The sequence below is a fragment of the Pleurodeles waltl genome, chromosome 1_2, assembly GCF_031143425.1.
Source record: "Pleurodeles waltl isolate 20211129_DDA chromosome 1_2, aPleWal1.hap1.20221129, whole genome shotgun sequence".
NCBI classification, from domain to species: domain Eukaryota; kingdom Metazoa; phylum Chordata; class Amphibia; order Caudata; family Salamandridae; genus Pleurodeles; species Pleurodeles waltl.
Genome location: NC_090437.1, coordinates 127,544,859 through 127,565,665, shown reverse-complemented (window position 1 = coordinate 127,565,665; position 20,807 = coordinate 127,544,859). Strand labels below are relative to the sequence as shown.

At 43.0% G+C, this 20,807-nt stretch overlaps 1 protein-coding gene across 1 annotated transcript in view; it reads right to left on the bottom strand.

The window, feature by feature from the left end:
• Positions 1 to 10,487: 10,487 nt before the first annotated feature.
• KCMF1 (potassium channel modulatory factor 1) overlaps positions 10,488 to 20,807 on the bottom strand; it is a 459,539-nt gene continuing 449,219 nt past the window's right edge. The window contains exon 7 of the mRNA XM_069236813.1: positions 10,488 to 12,340. Coding sequence (XP_069092914.1) covers positions 12,079 to 12,340 — 262 coding nt within the window. The 3' untranslated portion in view covers positions 10,488 to 12,078. The remainder of the gene's footprint in view (positions 12,341 to 20,807) is intronic.

Genomic DNA, 20,807 nt, shown 5'->3' with positions numbered 1-20,807 from the left:
CAATCCACCCCACCTCATCCTACACCAGTCCACCCCACTCCAATCCATACCATTCATCCCAATCCAATCCACTCCAACCCGCTTCAATCTTCCCAAACCACCCCAATCTAATCTGATCCACTCCAGTTCGCCCCACTCTAGTCCAAAACAATATGCCTGTTTGAAATTGGGTTGTTGGTTGTCTAGGCTGTGTACTGTGGTCAAGCAACAGCCACAATCCCTTGCAGGGTGAACCACAAAAAGTCACTAATTTAACCTGTGCTTAACCCTGGGTAGCTTGGCACAGAAAGCAGTCAGGCTAAACTTAGAGGCAATGTGTTACGTACTTATGCAGTACACAAACAGAAACCCAGTGAAAACAGAACACAATAAAAATCTCAAGCAAGTTCAGAAAAATAGAGAACATTTTAATACATTATTTGGTACCCAAACCATCAAAATCCAATTAGCGGAACTGGAGTTATGAATTTTTAACTTTTTAAGTGTAAAATAGCACTTAAAAACAAAAAGCGCCAACCTTGGACACCTGGTTGTGCTACACTGGGGCAAAGTCAAAAGTTACGGCTGACCACGGTGGAGCGCGGTTCAGATACACAAAGTGGATTACCTTCAGACATAACATTTTTTAAGAAAAAGTCTCTGAGAAGGTAGAAGTTCAGGGGGTCAAGGCTGGAGGAGTGTCCGAGGAGGTAGTGTCTTCATCTGGTAGCCGTGGAGCTAAGCCACGGTGAAGATTTTTATCTTCGGACTTAGCCGTTGAGATGGAAGTCAAAAAATTCCATCAGGGCAAGGCAGAAGGATGTAGCTGAAGACAGGTCCACAGGGTCGTGAGAACGCGCGAAAAGGATTTGCTGCTGCGAAGAAGAACATAGCTGGAGAAGTCGCAAAGTCAATCCAACTGGTGATGCACCTCTGGCAAATAGGCGAGCAGGTTGGTCCTGGTTTCCTCCTGGTTCTCAGAGCACTCTTAGGCCACATTTTGTCTACGTTCTCACTTTTCGAAATTGGGCCCTTGGTTGTGGTGTTAAAGATGCCCAGATGACCAAGAGTGGATGGAGACATCTAGGGGGTAGGGGATTTAGAAAGTCACTATGCAAACTGCACATGATCTACCACCACCAGAAGATACTCTTTCGTTCTTAGAACAAAATTATGGAATCATCTCAACTAAAGCTGGACGACACTGCACCCAAATCTTCCTCAGAGACTTCAACCTTGAGTGGAAGGACCTGAAAAACCCTGCAGTTAGCAGCCTCAAAAGCTTCCCAAGTGCCCTCAAGCAGATCCACTTCTGAGACAGCCCTGCACACAAGGGAGCGACCTTAGATCTTATCATTGCGAAGGCCAACTCCATTCCACTTGAATCTATCTTCCCTTGTGACCGGTCAGACCACCAATGCACTACCTTCCTCATCCCAGAATCTGTGATAACTAATACAGCTTAACTAAAGAATGCCTAACACTGGAAAAGGAGCATAAGAAACATTAACCTAAATCATCTGACATCCCTAAGCACAACATCCTACCTCCTCCTGTGAATATGTCCAATGTCCATGATTTTACAGATTACTATAACAGTTCTATGAAGAATATTTTGACCCCTACAGCTGGAAAGAATTTCCACTTAAAATTCCAAATCATGGAACAATGGGAGCCTAAATGCTGAAAGACGTAATCTGAGACTAGCTGAACGCTTGTGGAGATCCTCACCTTCACTCGAAGATCTCAGGCATTTGAGAGCACTGATGAACACAAACTACAAACACATTATAAAAGTTTGCTTACAAACACCTTTAGAATCTGACTAGATCAAGCTAAAAACTGAACAAAAAATATTTTTGATCTCATCAAACTACAAATAGTCAACCCAACACTTCCCCATCTGAAGCTACTCGGCAACCAAACTGTGAAGAATTGGTCTCCCTTTTATAGATGTGTCTAGCTAAGCATTTAAGCCATATTACCCCTAGGTTAATAGGTTTAAATAACTTCAACAGTTAAAGAAATGCTGCATTCATTTCAGGGCCATACCAAATTTGGTGATAATCCAATCGGATTGAGGGCGCAGGCCACAGGTTAAAACAGGTAAATTGTGAAACAAAGAAAGAAATTACTTGCACACATTAGAACCACTGCATACCAGATTTCGACACAAAAAGCAGAAACAGCAAAACTCCCTCTGAAAAAGTGGCATTTACCGGATGGAAGGCCGACGATTTAAAATTGCATTTGGTGCACATACCTGACTGGGACCAATTTTTATCTCCATCTGAGAGCTGCTTAAAGTTTCATTTTCAAAAGGTTTTCTCCCTGATACTTCCATTGGATAATTATTTTTGTAGATTAACAACCCTTGAATCAGTATTATTTCCAGGGACTTTGTTCATCACAGAAAGAACATATGAAAATGTATGTGATCGTTCGGGTACATCCAGCTAAAAACCATACTGTGAATGAATGCTGTTTACAGTAATGAGGGATAATCTACACTGAATGAGGATTCCTAGTGATAATAAACTTAAGTGGTTTCTCCGTGACCACTTTTATCGATGTTTTGAGTTTGAGTTCCAACAGCTAAATTAGATTACAGATAAGCCATTTCCATTTTATTAGCATTTTATCTGCGTCATGTAACTGGCAGTCGTTTGTGGAGCTAAAATTTGATATTTACTGTTTAAAATTCCACATATAGACTGCATCGTTCTTTTTCAGTTAATCTACAAGTTACATTCAAATTCTCCATCAAGAGCCCATATATTTGCGGGCCCAAGTGACGGCATAGGCTTCATTGTTGTACACCTAACATTAGTCTTTATTTAGTACAAATACCTGAATTACTCTTGTTTTCTATGAAGGCACATAACAGAACTGGTTCTGGGCGTGGGCCTTTCTTTAGGCCACGCCCCCCTCCACCTTTTGCCCCTCAAGAAGAGTGCCTGTCAGGATGAGCAAAGGTCAGCCTGATAAGACACTCTTCATCTTAAGGTCAGCCAGCCAGGAGCGAGACATGCGCGATTTGCACAGACTCCTGTCTGCCTGAGCTGAACTTTGCTGGGCTGAAGAGGTCACAGCTCCTATGGGTGGGACCTCCTCAGCTCAGCAAAGGTGCCTTGAGGGCCTTCCCCTCGGTGACAAGGGGAAATGTCACCGATTGACTACGACCTGGGCGTTTCAGGTTTAAGCCCTGAGGAGCCCAGGGTGAGTGTCAATCAGTGACACCTCGTCAGAGAGTGGGATGGGGTCAGCAGTCTCAATGACCCCTAATCCCACTCTGTGACGAAGTTGGGACTGCTACAGTCAGCCAGTAAGGAAAGGCAGCAGTCCCAAACCTCCTGGGACCTCCAAGCTGAGAGAGCGTGCCGAGAGATAAATGTTTGGAGCGCACATGAATGTTTGAATATTTGATGAGTGTTGTGAATGGATGTGTGTGTGTGTGAATGAATGAGTGTGCTTCCCGCCCGCCCCCTCCTAAAATTACCGGCCGCCACTGACCGTGCAATTCCAAATTTCGAAATCCATTATATGTTTATAGCATTTAAACAACTAAAAATGCACTTCCTGCAGCACAGAATTGTTTCACATGCAATCTTAACATTTTATTTAAATTGTACACAAGTACGTGAATTATTTTCTTCAAGTTCAGTGTGTGTGTACATACCTATTTTATTATGCTATTTATACTCATGTAATTTTTATTCGTACTTTAGGATTAGGCCTCACAGAAGAATATATTTGAGTTGCGCTTACATTTAAGTTAAGGTATAATAGCCGACGCTTAATGTGAACCACATGCCCATAAGCACGAAGTCAATAACTGTTTCATTGCTGTGTAGTTAAATTTGTATTTCCACACAATACAAGTTGCTCTTAGTTTACGCTGACTGTGACAGTCTCTGATCATTGTGAAATCAGTGCGCTGCTACAGTGAAAGCCCAGTTGCCATGCACAACTGGGTACAAGGTAATTTGGCCGATATAAATTATAAAAATTCTCTCGTGCTCTACACACAAAGTGATCCATGACACGTCACTGGCACTGAAAAGTTAGGACACTGCTGAGAGAATAGCGCCGAATGTGCTTGGATGCACCCTTGGCGCGTTGTGGGAGCAGTAAAAGTGACATCAAAGCAGGAAAGGATATCTCCAATGACCATCATTTTACTCCTTTCCCATGCATTTTATTAAAAAAAAAAAAAAAAAAAGGGACAAAGGGCGACTAATATACCATCGAAAATACAAGCATTGGCAAAATCAATAGGTCTCGGCAACCCACGAGCTATTGGCTTTGTTAATGTCTTTTAGCCATGTTGAAGAGCAGCATGGTCGAAAATCATGTAAATAAAAAAAAATGCTATGACCCAGCCTGCGCTGCATAATGCACATAGAATGTGATGGTATATTGTGTGAGGGTCCCACCACACTGTAAAACAAACCTCGCATTGCAATCACCTAGCGGCATAATGCCATTTCATGCACATTCTGCGTGCAATTTTTTTTGTGTGCAAAACACGGATCGATATTGATAAAATAACGATGATTATTTTACCTTTGTTGGATATAGTGAAATCTATCCGTTGTTTAAAAAATCCAGAGGCAGGCTCGATTACTACAATCTGTTTGGTTCCATAGAAGCTTGCTGACTTCTCTTGTTCTTTCAGGCAAAGCGGCATCGAGAGAAAGAAAAAGGTCACCACCCCCCCTCCCATGTCTCTTTCCAGTACATTACTGCAGTGCAATTGCTAGGATCATGCACCAGGGATGTACTCACTGGACCACCAGGGATTTGTTTGGCCCCAATTTCTGCACTTTTCTGTAGAGGAGCGCCCCCTTGGGCAAGGGCCACTCCCCTTTATGGGGGCATACATTTTGTACATTTCTGCCCTACTTGGGGGCAGATCAGTCATATGCTTAGACTTAGCAGAAAGCTACTAGACACCAGGGCTATTCATATCAATGTTGGACAGTGGGCAACTTAGGCAAAGTTGCTCCCCTTTACTGGGTGCATACTTTTTGGCTGTTTCTGCCCTTGTTGGGGGCAAAAAGCCACTAGACACCAGGGATATTATTTTTATGAATGTCGGGGAGCACACCCTCAGGCAAGATTCGCTCCCTTTAGGGCATGTATTTTGGCCATTTCTGTCGCCGTGGGGGCAGGTTGGCCATATGGTTAGGCCCATCTGCCTTCGGCTGATGATCTGTGTATATTGGCTTTTGGCTGTCTGTGTGTGTGTGGCTGGCATTTGGATGGTGATGGGCAGACAATGTTTTATGCTGGTAACCTTTTTATTTCTTGTCATCATTTGCATTTGTGATCGTAATGGTTTATTTTTCCTTTTTATTCTAGTGCACACCTTTTGATTTTCTTTGCTACGACTCCTGCTTGCGGTTTCAGCACTGGAAGATCTGCAGTTTGTTTAGTTGCATGTGTTTGGTACGAATAACCGTTTTGTACTCTTTACTCCAAACGAGAATCATTGCCCTGGATTAATGTGTTTTTTTGTAAATAATTTGATAGCAGCAGCATATTTAGCTTCTGTTTTATTGAGTGTGAAATTCTCCTTGGATCTGTGCACAATGTGTATTGTGCTGTCTTGCAATTTACTTTCGTTTTTTCCTTTCTAGTGGGATATCGTTGGTGCAAGCTGTCTCTGGGGAGTGAGTTGCACCGCATTAGAGTATATAGGTTTTTGTGCGCTTTGCATTGATTGGCTTTTCCTTCCAGGTTACTACATACCAGTAGTTTTACTTTCTGTTTGATGAAGCCACACTTTATTACTTATTTAACACAGTGCTGGTTATTGTTGACTTAATTGTCAAGTTACTTTTATTAGTAAGGATTATGGCTAGCTGCAGGATTACAGCTTAGCAGGTTGTTGGTATGCTTTTCGAATCTTCCTCTGACCACGACTATGAGACTGGCTGCATCTGAGACAGAGGAGGAAGTCAAAGATTCTGGCATTGAATTTTCTTTATGAGAGGAATCATCTGGCAAAGCCACTCTCAGTGCGGAGGAAGTGCCTCTTTTAGAGGAGGACACTGATGTACCAGTAGTGCAGCAAGAGGCATCTGGATTGTAGCCTAGGGCTGAGAGGCTTCGTGCTACACTCTGCATAGCCCCAAACATGTTGCAGCCAGCGTTGCCTGCCTTTACAGGTGTTGCAAGATGTGAATACTGAAATAAATTGCCTATAAATTTCTTTTAGTTGTTTATATATGATGTATTTTACATGAGATTGTTGGCCAGACTAATTTGAATACTGAACAGTATATGAGGGACAACAGGGGCAGACCTAAGTCTTGTTCTAGATCTACCCGGTGGATTGCCACAAACCTAGGTGAGTTAAACAAGTTCTTGGGTATAACTTTGTTGATGGGCTTGATAAGGAGGCCATAGCTGTCTTTGTATTGGTCTACCAGTCCCTTGATCGCAGCAACTGTATTTCCTACAACCATGAGTCGTGATCGGTATTTGCTTCTGCTTCAGATGCTGCATTCTGTTTGTAATGCTTCAGCATTGCCACAAGTTCACCCAGATTGTGACCATCTTTTTAAGATTCGGCCTGTCCATCATCAATTTGTAGATGGATTTTCAGAGATATATGTTCCAGGGAAAGAAATAAAGCTGTGGATGAGTTGTCGGTCCTGTTCAAGGGCTGTTTGCTTTTTATAGGCAGTACATTCCTAGCAAGAAGGCTTGTTATGAAATTAAGACGTATATGCTGTCAGAGTAGTACTGGGTATGTCTATAATTTCAGGGTGTCCACTGGTAAGGCCCCCCCCCCCGCCGGTTGCCCGTCCACTTTTGGAGTTAGTGAGAAAACTGAGTGGGAGCATGGTAGAAGGCTTTTTAACAAAGACTGTCATTTAAACATGGATAATGTCTGCATGGTGTACAATTGTTCAGGGAACTGTTCAAAGTGGACACTATTGCTTGTTGCACAATCTGCTCTACCCGTAATGGTTACTCAAAAGAGCTTGTTTGTGAAAAAAACTCAAGAGGGGACAGTGCAGTGCCTTGCGTAGTGATAAAATTCTATCTGTGCAGTTTGGAGAATGGAGAGATATCTACATGCTGACTACAATCCATGATGAAAATACTTCAAATGTGACAATTTGGGGTCAGGTTGCTGAATTGCGCAAATATGTGTGCATTTTAGACTACAATAAGCACATAGGAGGGTGTAGATAAGAATAAATCAGAGGCTAGAATCTTACACTGCGGTTTGTAAGGCTTACATTTGAAATAAGAAGTTGTCTATCTATTTGTTCCATTTAGCAACCTCCAATGCTCTGTTGTATTTAAGGACTGCTCTCCAGATTCAAAGATGACATATGTTCAGTTTCAGCAGTCTGTGATATGCAGCTTTGTTGAGGTGGAACAGGCAAGTTTCCCTAGAGCTGGAGTGGTGGAGTATGTGGCTAGATTGAAAAATCACCACTTTCCTGATTACATTCTGCCTATGTTTAAAATAAAAAGAAAAAAAAAAAAAAAAAAAAGGTTTCCCTGTAGAGATGTAGAATGTGTCTCCTTATAGGCAACGGAAGAAGAGTTGTATGCACTGCCCTTAGTGTCCTTTTTATCCTGGGCTATGTGTGTCCACATGTTTTAAACTGTATCACACGCAACAGTCTTACTGGGAGCAACCGTGAACATAGAAGTGAACTGACTGGTCTAACATTTTATATTTTCTGTTCAGATTTCACAGTTGGCCTTAGTGTAATGTACTTAGTTACAGCTGCTGTGTTTATAAGTAAACTTTTGCATCTACTTCCAACTGGTTTGTTTTTTGCTAACTAAAAATGTGATGGCGGTGTGCGTGAACTGGTGTTTGGTTGGCAGTGTGCACGGACTGGCACTTGGTTGGCAGTTTGTGTGGACTGGTGCTTGGCTGGCATTCTGGATGGACTGGCGTTTGGCTGGCAGTGTGTATGAGCTAACATTTGGTTGGTGGTGTGAGAGTAGTGACTTGTGGCTGGTCACTACACACAATGCTAACCAAGCACCAATTCACACACTCCGTCAGCCGGTGTGATTGTTGTGTCAGTCATGAGGGCACATGAAGGTGATGGGCCCTTGCATGGTACAGTCTGTTGATGCGAGTGTTGTATTGTGCTGGGCCCACAGCTGGCGGTGTGAATGGTCTTGTGTGTGTCATATATGAAAGGTCTGTGAATGGCTTGTAAAGCTGTTGGTGCACTGACACAGCTTTAAAGCTCACGAGCTGGGAGTCATTGGTTCAGTTCTTAACCTTTCAATAATTAACAGTGTATATTATTTTTGTGAAATCTCTTGTTAATAACATTTTACGTTTTGAACCATTACTCACCCTCGTGCCAAATTCAACCAGTATGTGTGTGCACTTGAGGAATAGATGGTTGTGAAGTAATATTTGTCTTTTCTGTGTTTTAGCCATTGTGTATATTGTCTCTAGGGAACATCTACCAACTCTACATATTTTTGTAAAATAGACACCCAAGGGAGTGCAGGTTGGTGTGCCTCTTACGGATCCCAACAAATTTTCTTACCTACAATGCCCTGTAAACCTCAAAACGCGACTGAAAATCACACGTTTTCCTTCCACCCAGTGTTTCCCCACTAGTCCCATTGACAATGCTGCCCCCGCTCGTGTGTCTGGGAACTAACATTAATGGGAGTCCTCACAAAGGAGCCTTTCTTGACCTTGATTTGTTCCGGTGCAGACACTATGCCGGGCCACTCAAGTGCGGTAGCATTTTTATTGGAAGACCTGGGGAAATGCAAGGTGGAAGGAAGCTTGTAGCTTCCCCCAGATTTCAGAAATTTGAGTAAATGTGCTTTTTAAGTAAAAGTTTGAGATTTCAAGGGGTTCTTGGGTAACAAAAGATGGTAAGAGCCAAGCAAGTCAGCCCACCCTGGATACCCCTAGTGTCTAGTTTTAAAAAATGTACAGGTTGGCTAGGTTTCACTGAGTGCCAGCAGAGCTAGGATCCGAAATCTAGAGCTACCCACATTGGAAAAAGTGTCAGTTTTGGGTAGAAAAATGTGCTGCGTCCATGTTGATTTTGGGCCGTTTCCTGTTGCAAGCACTAGTTCTATCCACACAACTAAGGTCCCATTTTTATGGGCAGACTTGTGGGAATGCCGGGTGAAAGAAGTTTGTGGCTCCCCGAAGATACTATAAGCTTTCATCACAGAAATATGTGGAAACTGTGTTGTAGTCAAAGTTTGAGGTTTGCAAGGTATTCTGGGTAAGACAAAATGATGAGCCATGCAAGTCAGTACACCCTGGATACCTTAGTTGTCTAGTTTTCGAAAATCTACAGGTTGACAAGGTAACGCTAGGTACCAGCTGATCTAGGTTCCAAAATGTAGAGCTACCCACATTGGAAAAAGAGGGTCAGTTTTGGGTGGAAAAATACACTGCATCCAGTTTGGCTGTTTCCTGTCACTGGCACTATGTCTACCAACACAAGTTGGTTAACCATTTTTATCAGGAGACTTGTAGGAGCATAGAAAAGTCGAACATGCATTACTAATTAGATTTCACTACATTTGTGCCTTTCAAAAGTAAGCCAGTGTAAAAGAAAGATGACCCTTCAAATCATACATTGTTACGGGTATCCACAAATTCCAGCAATGTAGAAATAACTACTGCTCATAAACTCTATTTCTTGAGCCCATTTCAGAAATACATACGTTTTCTTCATACCCATTTTTCACTTTGCCTATTTTGTTATAACATTGGGTTTTACTCGGTACTAAATGGAAACCTATTGTACGGTGCAGCTCAGTTGTTTGCTCTAGGTACCTATGTATCCCCACAACCAGAGGGGTCTAGCTGATGTAAAGGTATATTGCTTAATTCAAAATTTTGCTATATTTTGCCTGTTTTCTCAGCCCCCGGAAACCCTGGGTATCTTTAGAATCCCCAGGATGTGGAGAAAAAGTTGTTAAGCCCAAAGCGCCAACTACCCCAAATAGCCCAGCACTTTGGGGTCTAGCAGCGAAGGAGTGAAAGACAGACGGTAGCCCACACCTATCAGACATCTAGCTAAGAAAATAAATACACGAAGAGAAGAAAACAGAGTTGTGCTGCAGCCACTAGACAAGGTTCAATATGACTGCAAAGACAAATGAATAAAGGTTATTTTTTACTAGGTTATATGCAACATATAAATAAAATCTATCCATATATGTGTATATATATATATATATATATATATATATATATATATATAGCCCTACTGAAGGAATAATAAGAACATATTTGATTGTGTGATCCTTACCAGGTCAGTATAATATGCCAACACAAACAACGTCAACCGAGCAAGAGTCTTGAAAATGTTTTATTGAACTGTGTTCTTCATGTAATGTGCAGAATGTGTTTATGAACACAACCGTTTGAAGATTGCTCCTGAAAATACTTAGTGACCAAATCCATCCCTCCAAAACCGCCCAAAAACTAAAATGCTCAGGAATTAACAGCTAGAATGATCAGGATACTGGAATAACATTTTCCTTACATTGTCTTTTAATGGAGAATCTTAAATAAATGTTGGTACTGTGCAAAAATTATTTAGACTGCAGAAACAGTAAAAGGTTATGGGTGTATACATCAGGGGAAGGTGAAGGAAGGTATGTGGAATTTTATTACATCACATATCCACGCAAATGTCCGCTGATGCGCGCGCGCACACACAGTCTTTTGAAGAGGATCATGACAAGTTTGACACAGAAAACTGTGCGGCATTTGAGGTGAAAAAAGACGAGAAATGATCATCACAATCCTTGCTTTGCTGTGGGCACTTGTAATCGTCTTTAAATTCTAATCCTTAACTTCAAAGAAAAAAACCTAACCCTTCTTGGGGCCGTAATGAAATACTATATGCAATGTAACCCCCACACCCCTCCCTCGCAATCCCTCTGTACATTTTTATACATATAGTATAGGTATGTAGGTAACATGATTCTAATAAAATGGATTTTAATTTTTTATGTCAAAGTATTAGTCAGATGTAAAACAATAAATAAAAGGTGCTAAAAGTAGCATTAAGAATCCATCTGTACTATTCTGAAATGTCTAGAAACTTCTCAAGCTCTCCCGATATTGACAAGTCACTTATACACCACAAACGAGTCAAATGTATAAACAACAATGTGAACGCTTTTGAAACTAAGACACCAAAAGCCCGGGTTACCTTTTTGAAACAGCAGATTCATGAATGAATGCCTCAATTGGCATTAGAATAGAACATGTTCAATTGTTAGAAACTGTTGAAAAAAAAACTAAAAGGAAAAACTTGAAAGAAACAGAATTTGGTTGCAGTGAAAAAATTATACGGTGTGTAACAACAGCTTCGCTGAGGTATCATTTCCAAAGATTTAATATAAAGTAATAACATGATGGAATATAATGTGAATGTTAAACTAACAGGATGACAAGAGTCACAAAGAGAAACAGCTACCCCCCTCCCTCCCCCGAGAAATGATAGCAAGTCACCCTCAACGAGTAATTCACTGTCATGGATGATTTCAGCATTGTAATCACCAGAACAACAGTTGCTTGTTACAAAGTAATCAAACGCAACAGTTTGTACAAACTGCTTGTAAATGCCGATTTGTATTTTACCTATGTAGCTTTAGGATAACATTCAAGAAAGCTGCAGGATTCATAGTTGTACTCCTTGAATTTTTAAATGACAAGGTCACTAAAACTCATGCACGCTGCAAAAATCCTCATGCAGTTGTTAAGGTAAACCATCCAAGCAGTTTTATTTAATAATATTCATAAACACACACAGCAGCTGTATTAGATTAAGTTTTTGTATCTTCAGTTCGAATGTAGAATATTAGGAGAGCTTTATGCGTGTCAAATTACAGGAAGCAGACACGAATCTCTGCTACCTATATTTACCTTGCATAAGAAACAACGAGTTAGGTGGATTTGATTATCATATGTTTTTCTCTTTCTTTTGAATGTACACAATGTAACGAGAGTGACAGACCTGAAATTACAATCACCAAAACAAACCCAAAGATATAGTTGTCCACTTTCGTTGGCAGTTACAGCACAGAGGACATTGTCTGCAAAGTGGGACGTCAAAGAGGTGGTGGCGGAGGCTCATTTCCGTTAGTACTCTCTTTCAAATTTAAATTTTCTAACGCAACATCTAAAGGCATAATTTCTACACAGCCCATAGCACCAAAATCTGCATATTCCCCTCGTTCATCCTCATCTGAAGAGGAACTTTCGTCACGCATTAATGTCGACAGAAGAAGCTCTTGAACAAACAAACTGTGGTCTGCCCGTTCACTTTCCACCGACTGACGCTCAGCTTCCGACATCTTTGGGTCATTCAACCTACACAAAAGTGATTGCAAAAGAATGAAATTATTAAAACTGACAAAGTAAAACCGGTGAATCACGAAAAGGACTCAGTTTGTAAAGTAGGACATTCAATCTACAAGGCCACTTAAATGTACGTGCGAAAAAGGCTTTCCAAATCTATGACAATTTTAATTCTGTGCATTAAACAACATTATGAATAAAGGAAGTCTCACTAAAAGCGGAGTACTGAATGGAAAAGCCATTTAATACAAATTGGATAAATATTTTAGATAGAAGGAACTCAGTACAGGATTGTTATTACTACTGCCTGTTTTCTACTGCTAACAATCTAAAGAAAAACAAATGGTGAAAACTGTGCCTTCCACGTGAATTCACTGTTTACCAACTTGAATAATAGTATATCTGAACATCTGGGGTCAGTTTCATAACACATTTTAACATGTGTAATCTAGAATTCGAGAAAAGTAAATGCCGTGGCCGAAATTCCATAGAATTGCTTAACATTTACAACAGCAAAATCTCTATTACCTGGTTTTGTCAAGAAACGAAGGGGACTATGCATGTTTCCAGAGGAGTGGACACAGACTTTTGAAAAAAAAATGAATTGCAAACTTTATAGGCATTCACAAACACTGACATTTGTAACACCAGCTCTTGCTGCTGTCCCCAGTTCTCTCATTTACCAGTAACTTACCTTTCTTACAGTTTATAAAAGTTCATAGTGCAATTAAAACACTTCTACGTTTTAACATTCCACTTATTCTTAATAATGGTAGCTCAAAATTCAATATATTCCATGCGTCTAGCACACTTCCTCAGGAGAGATGAACTTATGTTAGACAGTTACTGTAGACCACGAGTTCTATGGGCTGACTTCTAGGTGCTATAGGACAGATCTAGCTAAACAATCCAACAGAATTAAAACATGCGGTATAGGTGATTTTTACGCAAACAATGAAAAATGGTCAAGGAAATCCCATCAGAGAACACGTCTTTTTAGGGTTGAGCGCAAATTGCTCTGTCCCTGGTGTAATCTAAGGGTTTTTAACCATGCCCATCAGTTTAGTTGGTTTGTGGCCTTGCCTTTTACAATTTGCTTCATTTCATTAGTGAAAGGCATGCATACGTCATGCCTTTTCCGGTGTTTAACCTTCTCGAGCACACCGACCAACTACTGAAAACATATGGGGCTCTATGTTTTCCGTATGGTTTCTGGACTACTTTTTCTCTTTATTTTGCAGGCAGCGCGATCTCTGGGCAGTAGTCGAGCGCTTTGCATGACATTGACCTTGTTACATGGCTAGTTGCACTTTTGCTGGTTACATGGCTAATTGCACTTTTGCCTGTTACATGGATAATTGCACTTTTGCCGATACGTTTCACTGCGAGCAAACATCTGTTTCCTCAGTCACGCTTCATGGTAGCCGTGGGCTCACTTATGGAAGGTAGAAAAATATTTTATTAGCTAATAAACACCATAAAAACGCGTCTGAAAGATACAAATACAAATAAGCATTAACCTAAAAATATGTACAGACAGTAAAATGTGAGCAGAAAACGAAAGTTACAACGAGACCCTTGTGATTAGGGCAAGGGATACCCAAATGCAATTCTGAAATCTGAAAACCTATTGATTTAATGAAACGGACAAAATAATCAAAAACCATCACTATGGGGAAGCTTAAGGCCTCAGCATCTTTTCTGGGCAACGCAGCTTATCTAAAAGATATATTCTAGGTATGCAAAATCCCTACATCACCAATAACTAATGTCTATGGGATGAATTCTGATGTTGCAGGACTGGACAGTTACCTTTTTACCTAGGAGGTGCTATATGAACTTGCTGGGGGCGCCATGGCAATAAAGATTTTCAGAAACTGAATTAAATTGGTGTTTAACTTTTCATTACTTGGGTCAAGAGTTGTTATGACAGCCTACCTGCAGGACCGAACTCCCAGGATGTTAACTTCTTTTCTCAGCAGTTCCCTTCTCTGGCGTCCCAGAGCTGGGCAAACGCAAACCACATGGACAAGGGTCTCCCTAGTCTGATGACAGTCTACAAGCCTGTAATTGCATCCTGCCTCTCTTCCATTTCGGGAGGAAATCCAGGATTGGTAGATCTCTCAACCTCATCCGTAAAAGGGTTTGCTTAGTTTTTCGTGCTAATGTGGCAGATAGGATACGGGGTTCCTTATCCCACACATATGAATTTAGAACTAGCCATCCATGAGATCGATTCAATAGAGTCTCCATGTCTTCTAACCGGCCTAAGATCTTAACTGATTTGTTGGATCCTTTCAGAAGGCTGGCACTGGTAGTAAGCTGCCCACAAATCACCCAGTTTAAGCCAGGCTATGCTTTTTTCCCCAGTAATCCTTAAAAATGTTACCCCTCTCAAGATTGATTTGATGCCAGACTAGGTTTGCTGAAGTCCCCGTGGGAGCTAAATGGAAATTGTAGCAGCCGTTGACAAAAGCTGCGAGCCTTGCAGATGATTGCTTTGTTAGTGAAAACTCTAGTCTGATTTGGGCCGGGGAGGCTGATCTGGGTAGCTGGAAAACTTGTTTATAAGATTTTACTAATAGCTTATCCAGCAGGACTACCTCCGCCCCCCTCATTATTTCTGTCCCATATGCGAGGGTTGGAAGTAATTTCGCTCTCATAATCATGGTCATTGGTTTAAGGGGCTGCCCAAGGATGGACTTTGCCAGGTTGCTGAGGCCTGGTTTAAGGCATGTGCCTTCTCTCATTACTTGTTTGTGGGCTACAAATGTGCCCCTGGAGTCAATCCTGACCCCTAGGTATGTATATGCTACTACTTCCTCAATGTGCTGGCCATTCAAGGACCACTTACGGCGTAAGGTCGATTTGTGGTTAAAGGGGATTATTTTAGATTTTGCATAGTTAATTTCTAAGTCATTAGCTAGCGCATATCCTACTAGATAGTTCAAGAGTTTCTGTAAGCCTACTCTGGAGTTACTGAGCAGCAGCAGGTCATCTGCATATAGTAGGTTGGATATTTGACGACCCCATAAACTTGGTGGATGGGCTGGCTGCTTATCCAGGGCTAGGGATGGATCTGATATATACAGACTGAAGAGAAGCGGCACTAGTACACAGCCCTGTTTCAGGCCGACAGTGGTTTTGATAGGCCTGGATAGGAAGGAGCAGTCTCCCAATTTGATTTTAACCCAAGTATTGGAATAGAGCATAATAATAGCGTTTAATAAATTCTCCGGCAGACCCCACTGCTGTACTTTTGTCCATAGTTTATCTCTGGGGACACAGTCAAATGCAGCTTTAAAGTCCACAAAACACATGTAAAGGGGTGTCCCTGTCGCCCTTGCTCTATTCATTACCAGGCTTAATGCCATGAGATTTGCTAGCGTGCCCTGTTTGTTTGTAAAGCCTGTTTGATTAATAGGGAGTCTTCCTTTGTCCAAGGCCCACTGCTCTAAATGCTGCAGAATTCCTGTGGAAAAATATTTTAGGTCTGCATCTAAAAGGGCGATTAGAAGATAGTTGAACGGTAAGGAAGCCCCCCACCCCTTATATATGGGGAGGATTATCGAGCCCTTCCAGTTGTCTGGGGTGGAACCTGTTATTAAAATACGATTAAACAGTATAGCGCCCATCCTGATGCACAATGTTTAAATAGGATCTGTGGTAGGCCATTGGGGCCGGGAGCACAGTCCCGGTGCGTCTTTTCTATTATCTTAGTTATTTCGAGAGGACTGAATCTGATGGGCTCCTCCGGCTCCCTATTATCCTTGATTGTGTCCCATTGAGTTGTACTGGTATTTGTCTGGGATGTTTCTTTAAAATGAGATTTCAAATATCCCACCCATGCATCCTCTGTGACATTTGCATTATTCGCAGCTCTGGGACCTTTCTCAATGTTATTAACCAGGCTCCAGAACTGACTGGCATTTGTCAATGTCGATGCATAATGTAGTTTTGCCCATAATGTCTCCTGTTTTGTTCTTCTAAAAAGCCAAATGTCCCTCTTTAATAGTTTCCTTTCTTGCCGTAGAGTTTTTAAAATTAATTCATCAGTCAGATGTTTCCGTAATTGTCTCTGTAGCCTATTCACTCCCGATTTCCTCAGTCGTATTGCCCGTGGCATGAGTATGGTCTTTTTATGCCCCAGGCATACCCCCTTGCCCTACCCCTCCATGAAGATTGCTTGATGAAACTTTCTGTGAATGACTCCCATATGGCAACTACTCTTGAGGATCATTGGCCATACTTTCCAGTTTCCCAGTAGCTTCCTCTGCATGAGCTGTGATTGTGAATGAACTCATTTCAGTCGCTTAAAATATTTGGAACTAAATTCCCCATTGAGGAGGTTTGTTCCTTCCTCGATGGGCACTTGGCTCAGGATTGTAATTTGTGGATTGTGGTCGCTTTCTGAATGATCTTGAACTCTAAAGTCTCTCGCAAATTTAAATAGGGGGGCATTTACAAGGGTGTAATCTATATGTGAAACAACCCTTTCTGTGGCTCTTGTCCAGGCCGGGGCGTATCAGACGGTAGCCGGCCATTTAGTGCAAAGAGGCCTGCTAACTCACAGTTCTTAATGAGCTTAGCACCAACTTTGTCTTGCTTTCTCCGGGGTGATGGACTTTGAATGGGCAGTGGAACCGCTATCTGTACATGGTCCTCACTTGATATGTGAAGTAAATTAAGATTAAAATCTCCAGAGACTAGCCAATGGGCAGAGTTGTATGCATTTTTTTTTATATGTAGCAGATGTTTTAGCAGGTTGTTGGCTTCCTAATTTTTCTTTTTTTGGGTTGAAGTACACATTGACCAGGATCAGAGGGTCATGTATGTTTTTGCCCAATTGTTCAAACAATCTCCCATCTGTCCTCAGGACGGTTTCGCCTCAAGCTTAGAGTTGACATAAATTGACAAACCTCCTTTTGCTCTTCCAAACCTTTTGTGTTTAACTGCAGGTTTGTTAAACTCCTTATAACCAATTAGAGGAAGATTCGTAAGTGCCCATGTTTCTTGCAGCATTATGATATCGAAGGAGCCCAAGGATTTGGTGACCTCTGCATCTTCCAGCTTTGACTGAAGACCCCCTATATTCTATGAGGATATTCTTAATGATCCTAGCGTCAGAGATGTTTGCTGAGCTGTCATTCAGGCTTTTGAGGTGGTCTGGGGGCTAAAACTGTTGGAAGCCAGGACCAATTGTCTTGTGGGTAGCCATCTCTCGGGGGATGTCTAGCTGTTATCCTTCTCCCGTCCTCATATCCCTTTATTTCGATCTGTACGGCTAGTGGCGCTGCTGTACCTTGTCCTGATAGATCATGGTCAGGTTCATTTGCCTGTGGTTTCCCAGTTGATCCTCGTAGGATGGACCACGTGGCTACTTTTTTCCTGTTCATACAACTCCTCTGCATTAGCGGGTGGGGGTATCTTTCTCCTGAGTAGAAGCATACCTCGATTCCCCAGTCTTTCAGGATGCTTTTTTTCCCATGATTTGTATTGGTAATTCCGGAGATGCAAATTTCACTACAGTGGGGTCCAGGTACTGGCTGCCCTGCCCTTGAATACATTTTATGGAGGTAATGTCATCAAAACTCACTGCTGCCAGGTCTGGCAGAGCTTTCATTAATTTGAGAATAGTGGAGTGATTGAGCACATCTTGTGGGCCTCTGGATTTATACTACGGAATCCATAGCAGCTGCAAGCCATGATCAGGCATGACCTGGTTTGAGCTGTCTGCCAGCTTTGACTGTGCTATTGTAGTCTCCGCCAAATCTGTTTTCACTTCTGCGGACACACCAGGATGAGTCTCAACTTAACCTGGATAGGTGCATGGGTCCGCGATGTGATGGTTGCTTCTCAGTCCTGGGGGTGGGTGGGGGTGAAGCAGGCCCTACCCAGCGATTCTGTCCCTTCCAATGCCTCAGAATCTGATGACTGCAGCTCCTCTTTCGGTGGGGGGTTTGTTGTCCCCACATCCTCTTCCTGCACTACATGGGGTGGAGTTTGTGTCGACTCTGGGCGCCATCTGGGTGTTCTTTCTGCCCTTTCTTGCCCGCTTCCTCTCTCTCTTAATCACTCGGTGGCCGGGCTTCCTTTCCAGATCCCTAGGCTCTATCCTTTGGGGAGAATAGCCCAGAGCATCACCCTGGGGAGTCAGAGCTATTTTCCTACTTGCGTTCCCCTCTAGGTTACTTATCCTTGTAGCTGGGGGAGGGTCTTGTGGGCTACTCTGGTTCTTCTCCAAGGATGTTGGAGGTTTAGAGGTTATAGCCAACCACAGTGGCAAGTAGGACTCCATGACCATGCTCTTTACTTGAGCGGCAAATTACCTTCAAAATATTTTTTGAAGAATACTGGCAGTTGTCCAATACCATATACTACCTCCTTACAGGAGCAGATGGAGCAGTCCTTGAGTTGTTTTTTTCTAGTTATTAGTGAATAGTTATTAGTGAATTTAGTTCTTGTAGTTTGCCATTGATTCCTGCGACAAAAAATGCCAAGGTGTTTAGCAGATCTACCTGAATGTCCATTTTGTGAGACTGGAACTGTAGAGCTGTTACTGTTGTCTGCATCGAATTCAAGATTACCACCATATAACTACTGCGGGTGCCAAGGTAGCAGCAGGCTCGTTAGGGTCTCTTCTTTGGGATGTCTGAGTGGTTTTGGTGATCTGAGTGGGTCGCCATATATCCCCAGCTTCTTCCAACGTCCTTGACGCTGGCTTCTCCTGGACTGCATTTTCTGGACTAGGGACAGGGAAATTATAGTATTTGGGTCTAGAACTTGTTGGGGGTGACTGTCACCTCTCTCTCTTAATCCCCCACCGGGTGTTGTCCACATCACCTGAGAGATCAATTGGGCTATCCTGCCCAGAGGGGGCAGGGTGCTGTTTGGTCAAACTTCCCCACTCAAGGGGATATAGTGCTGGTTCCTGGCCACTTGTGGTGGTCAATGACCTTCCTGGTGTGGGAGTGCGATCTTTAAGAATTTTGGTGTCTTTCGGATCTATGGAGCTAGCCCTTGTAGCTCTGCTCTCCAGGATGCTGATGATAGGGGAAAGCGGAGGACTGTTTTCTTTATCTTCCAGGCCCCTCCTCTGATTGGAGATCTGATCATGAACCAATAAAGTGGGGAAAATGTTTGGTACTTGGTAATCCTGCTTGTAGCCCCAAAATAGTCTGTTACTTTGCGGGGTTTCGCTGGTGCCAGGTTTGGGGAGACTATCCGCCGACCTGGAGGCTAATAACCTCATTGAATGGCTTAGCTGTAGCCTCTTCAATTACTGAGTTGTGTATTGAGGAGGGCTCCATAGGTGAAGTGGAGGGGCTCTCGGGACTTATGGAGGGGGCCCTAGGTGATCTTGCAGGATGGACTCTACTGTCTACTCCTGCTCTCCTTTTTATTTGAATTCTGGCAAGCGGTAGCTCCACCTTTCTCTTGCTTGTGAGTGAAGTCCTGCCTCGTACTTTGCCTGATCTCATCTCTACTGCCCACTGGTAGGGCAGATGTGGGCAGTTGGCAATATAAGCAGTAAAGAGTAATAGAAGGTAGATGGATGGGTAGCTGATATAACCTAGCAAGTCCTAGACCAAGTCTGGATTAGGCTGGTTACTGGTTGTATACTTGTATGCTTGTTTGTTTGCTTTCTTTTGAGGATATGACCAACCGAGGAAGTGAAAATGGGTGGGGGTGAGCAGAGGCGAGCAGGACCTTCCAACCAACCCCACAAGCCGCACCCAACCTAGCCAGGCCGCTTCCGCAGGGAAGCGGGGTACACACTCCGCAGTGGTGGCTAGACCTACTGCGCTCACCGCACACAATCTCACAGCCCCCTCGCCGTCCACTCCTGAGCTCCTGGGACAAGTCCGATTATAGACCGTTGTCTGTAGTCTCCTGTCCAGGATCCAAGGTCCAAGTCTCGAGGCCCGATGTCGACCCCTGTCACCTTCCCAACTCCTTCCCTCCTTCTCAGCTGTGTGCTCTGCAGTCTGGGCCGGGCAACAGGCAATGGTCAAACTGGCAGCAGGCAGACAGGGCGGTGTGGGGGGCCCTCTGCCACTTGACGCACGCTCTGTATCTCCGATGACTCAGGCGTCTCACACCCCCTGACTCTGCCTCCTGGCTCTCGGAGGTACAGCCACACAGCTGTGCAGGGTTGGCACAGGAGTAGTCCGGCAGGTAGCGGGTGGTGGATGGAGCGGCAGGCCACACCCACAAGCAGGACGGGCTCTGTAAGCTTAGCGGTGGCTGCCGAGGAAATTGGCGTCGGCTCAGGGGCATGGGCTCGGGGTACAGAGTGAAAGAAACTGGTAGCTGCGTCTCTCCACTCACGGTTACCCGCGGCAGTCCCGCTGCTCCAACGAGCCTTCGCTAACTCCGCCTCTCAAACCCGGAAGCAGACGCGGCAGCCAGTTGAAACCACCATTGCTTCTAACAAAACATTCTAATTGCCGACAGCAGTATGGCAAGCTCTGTCACT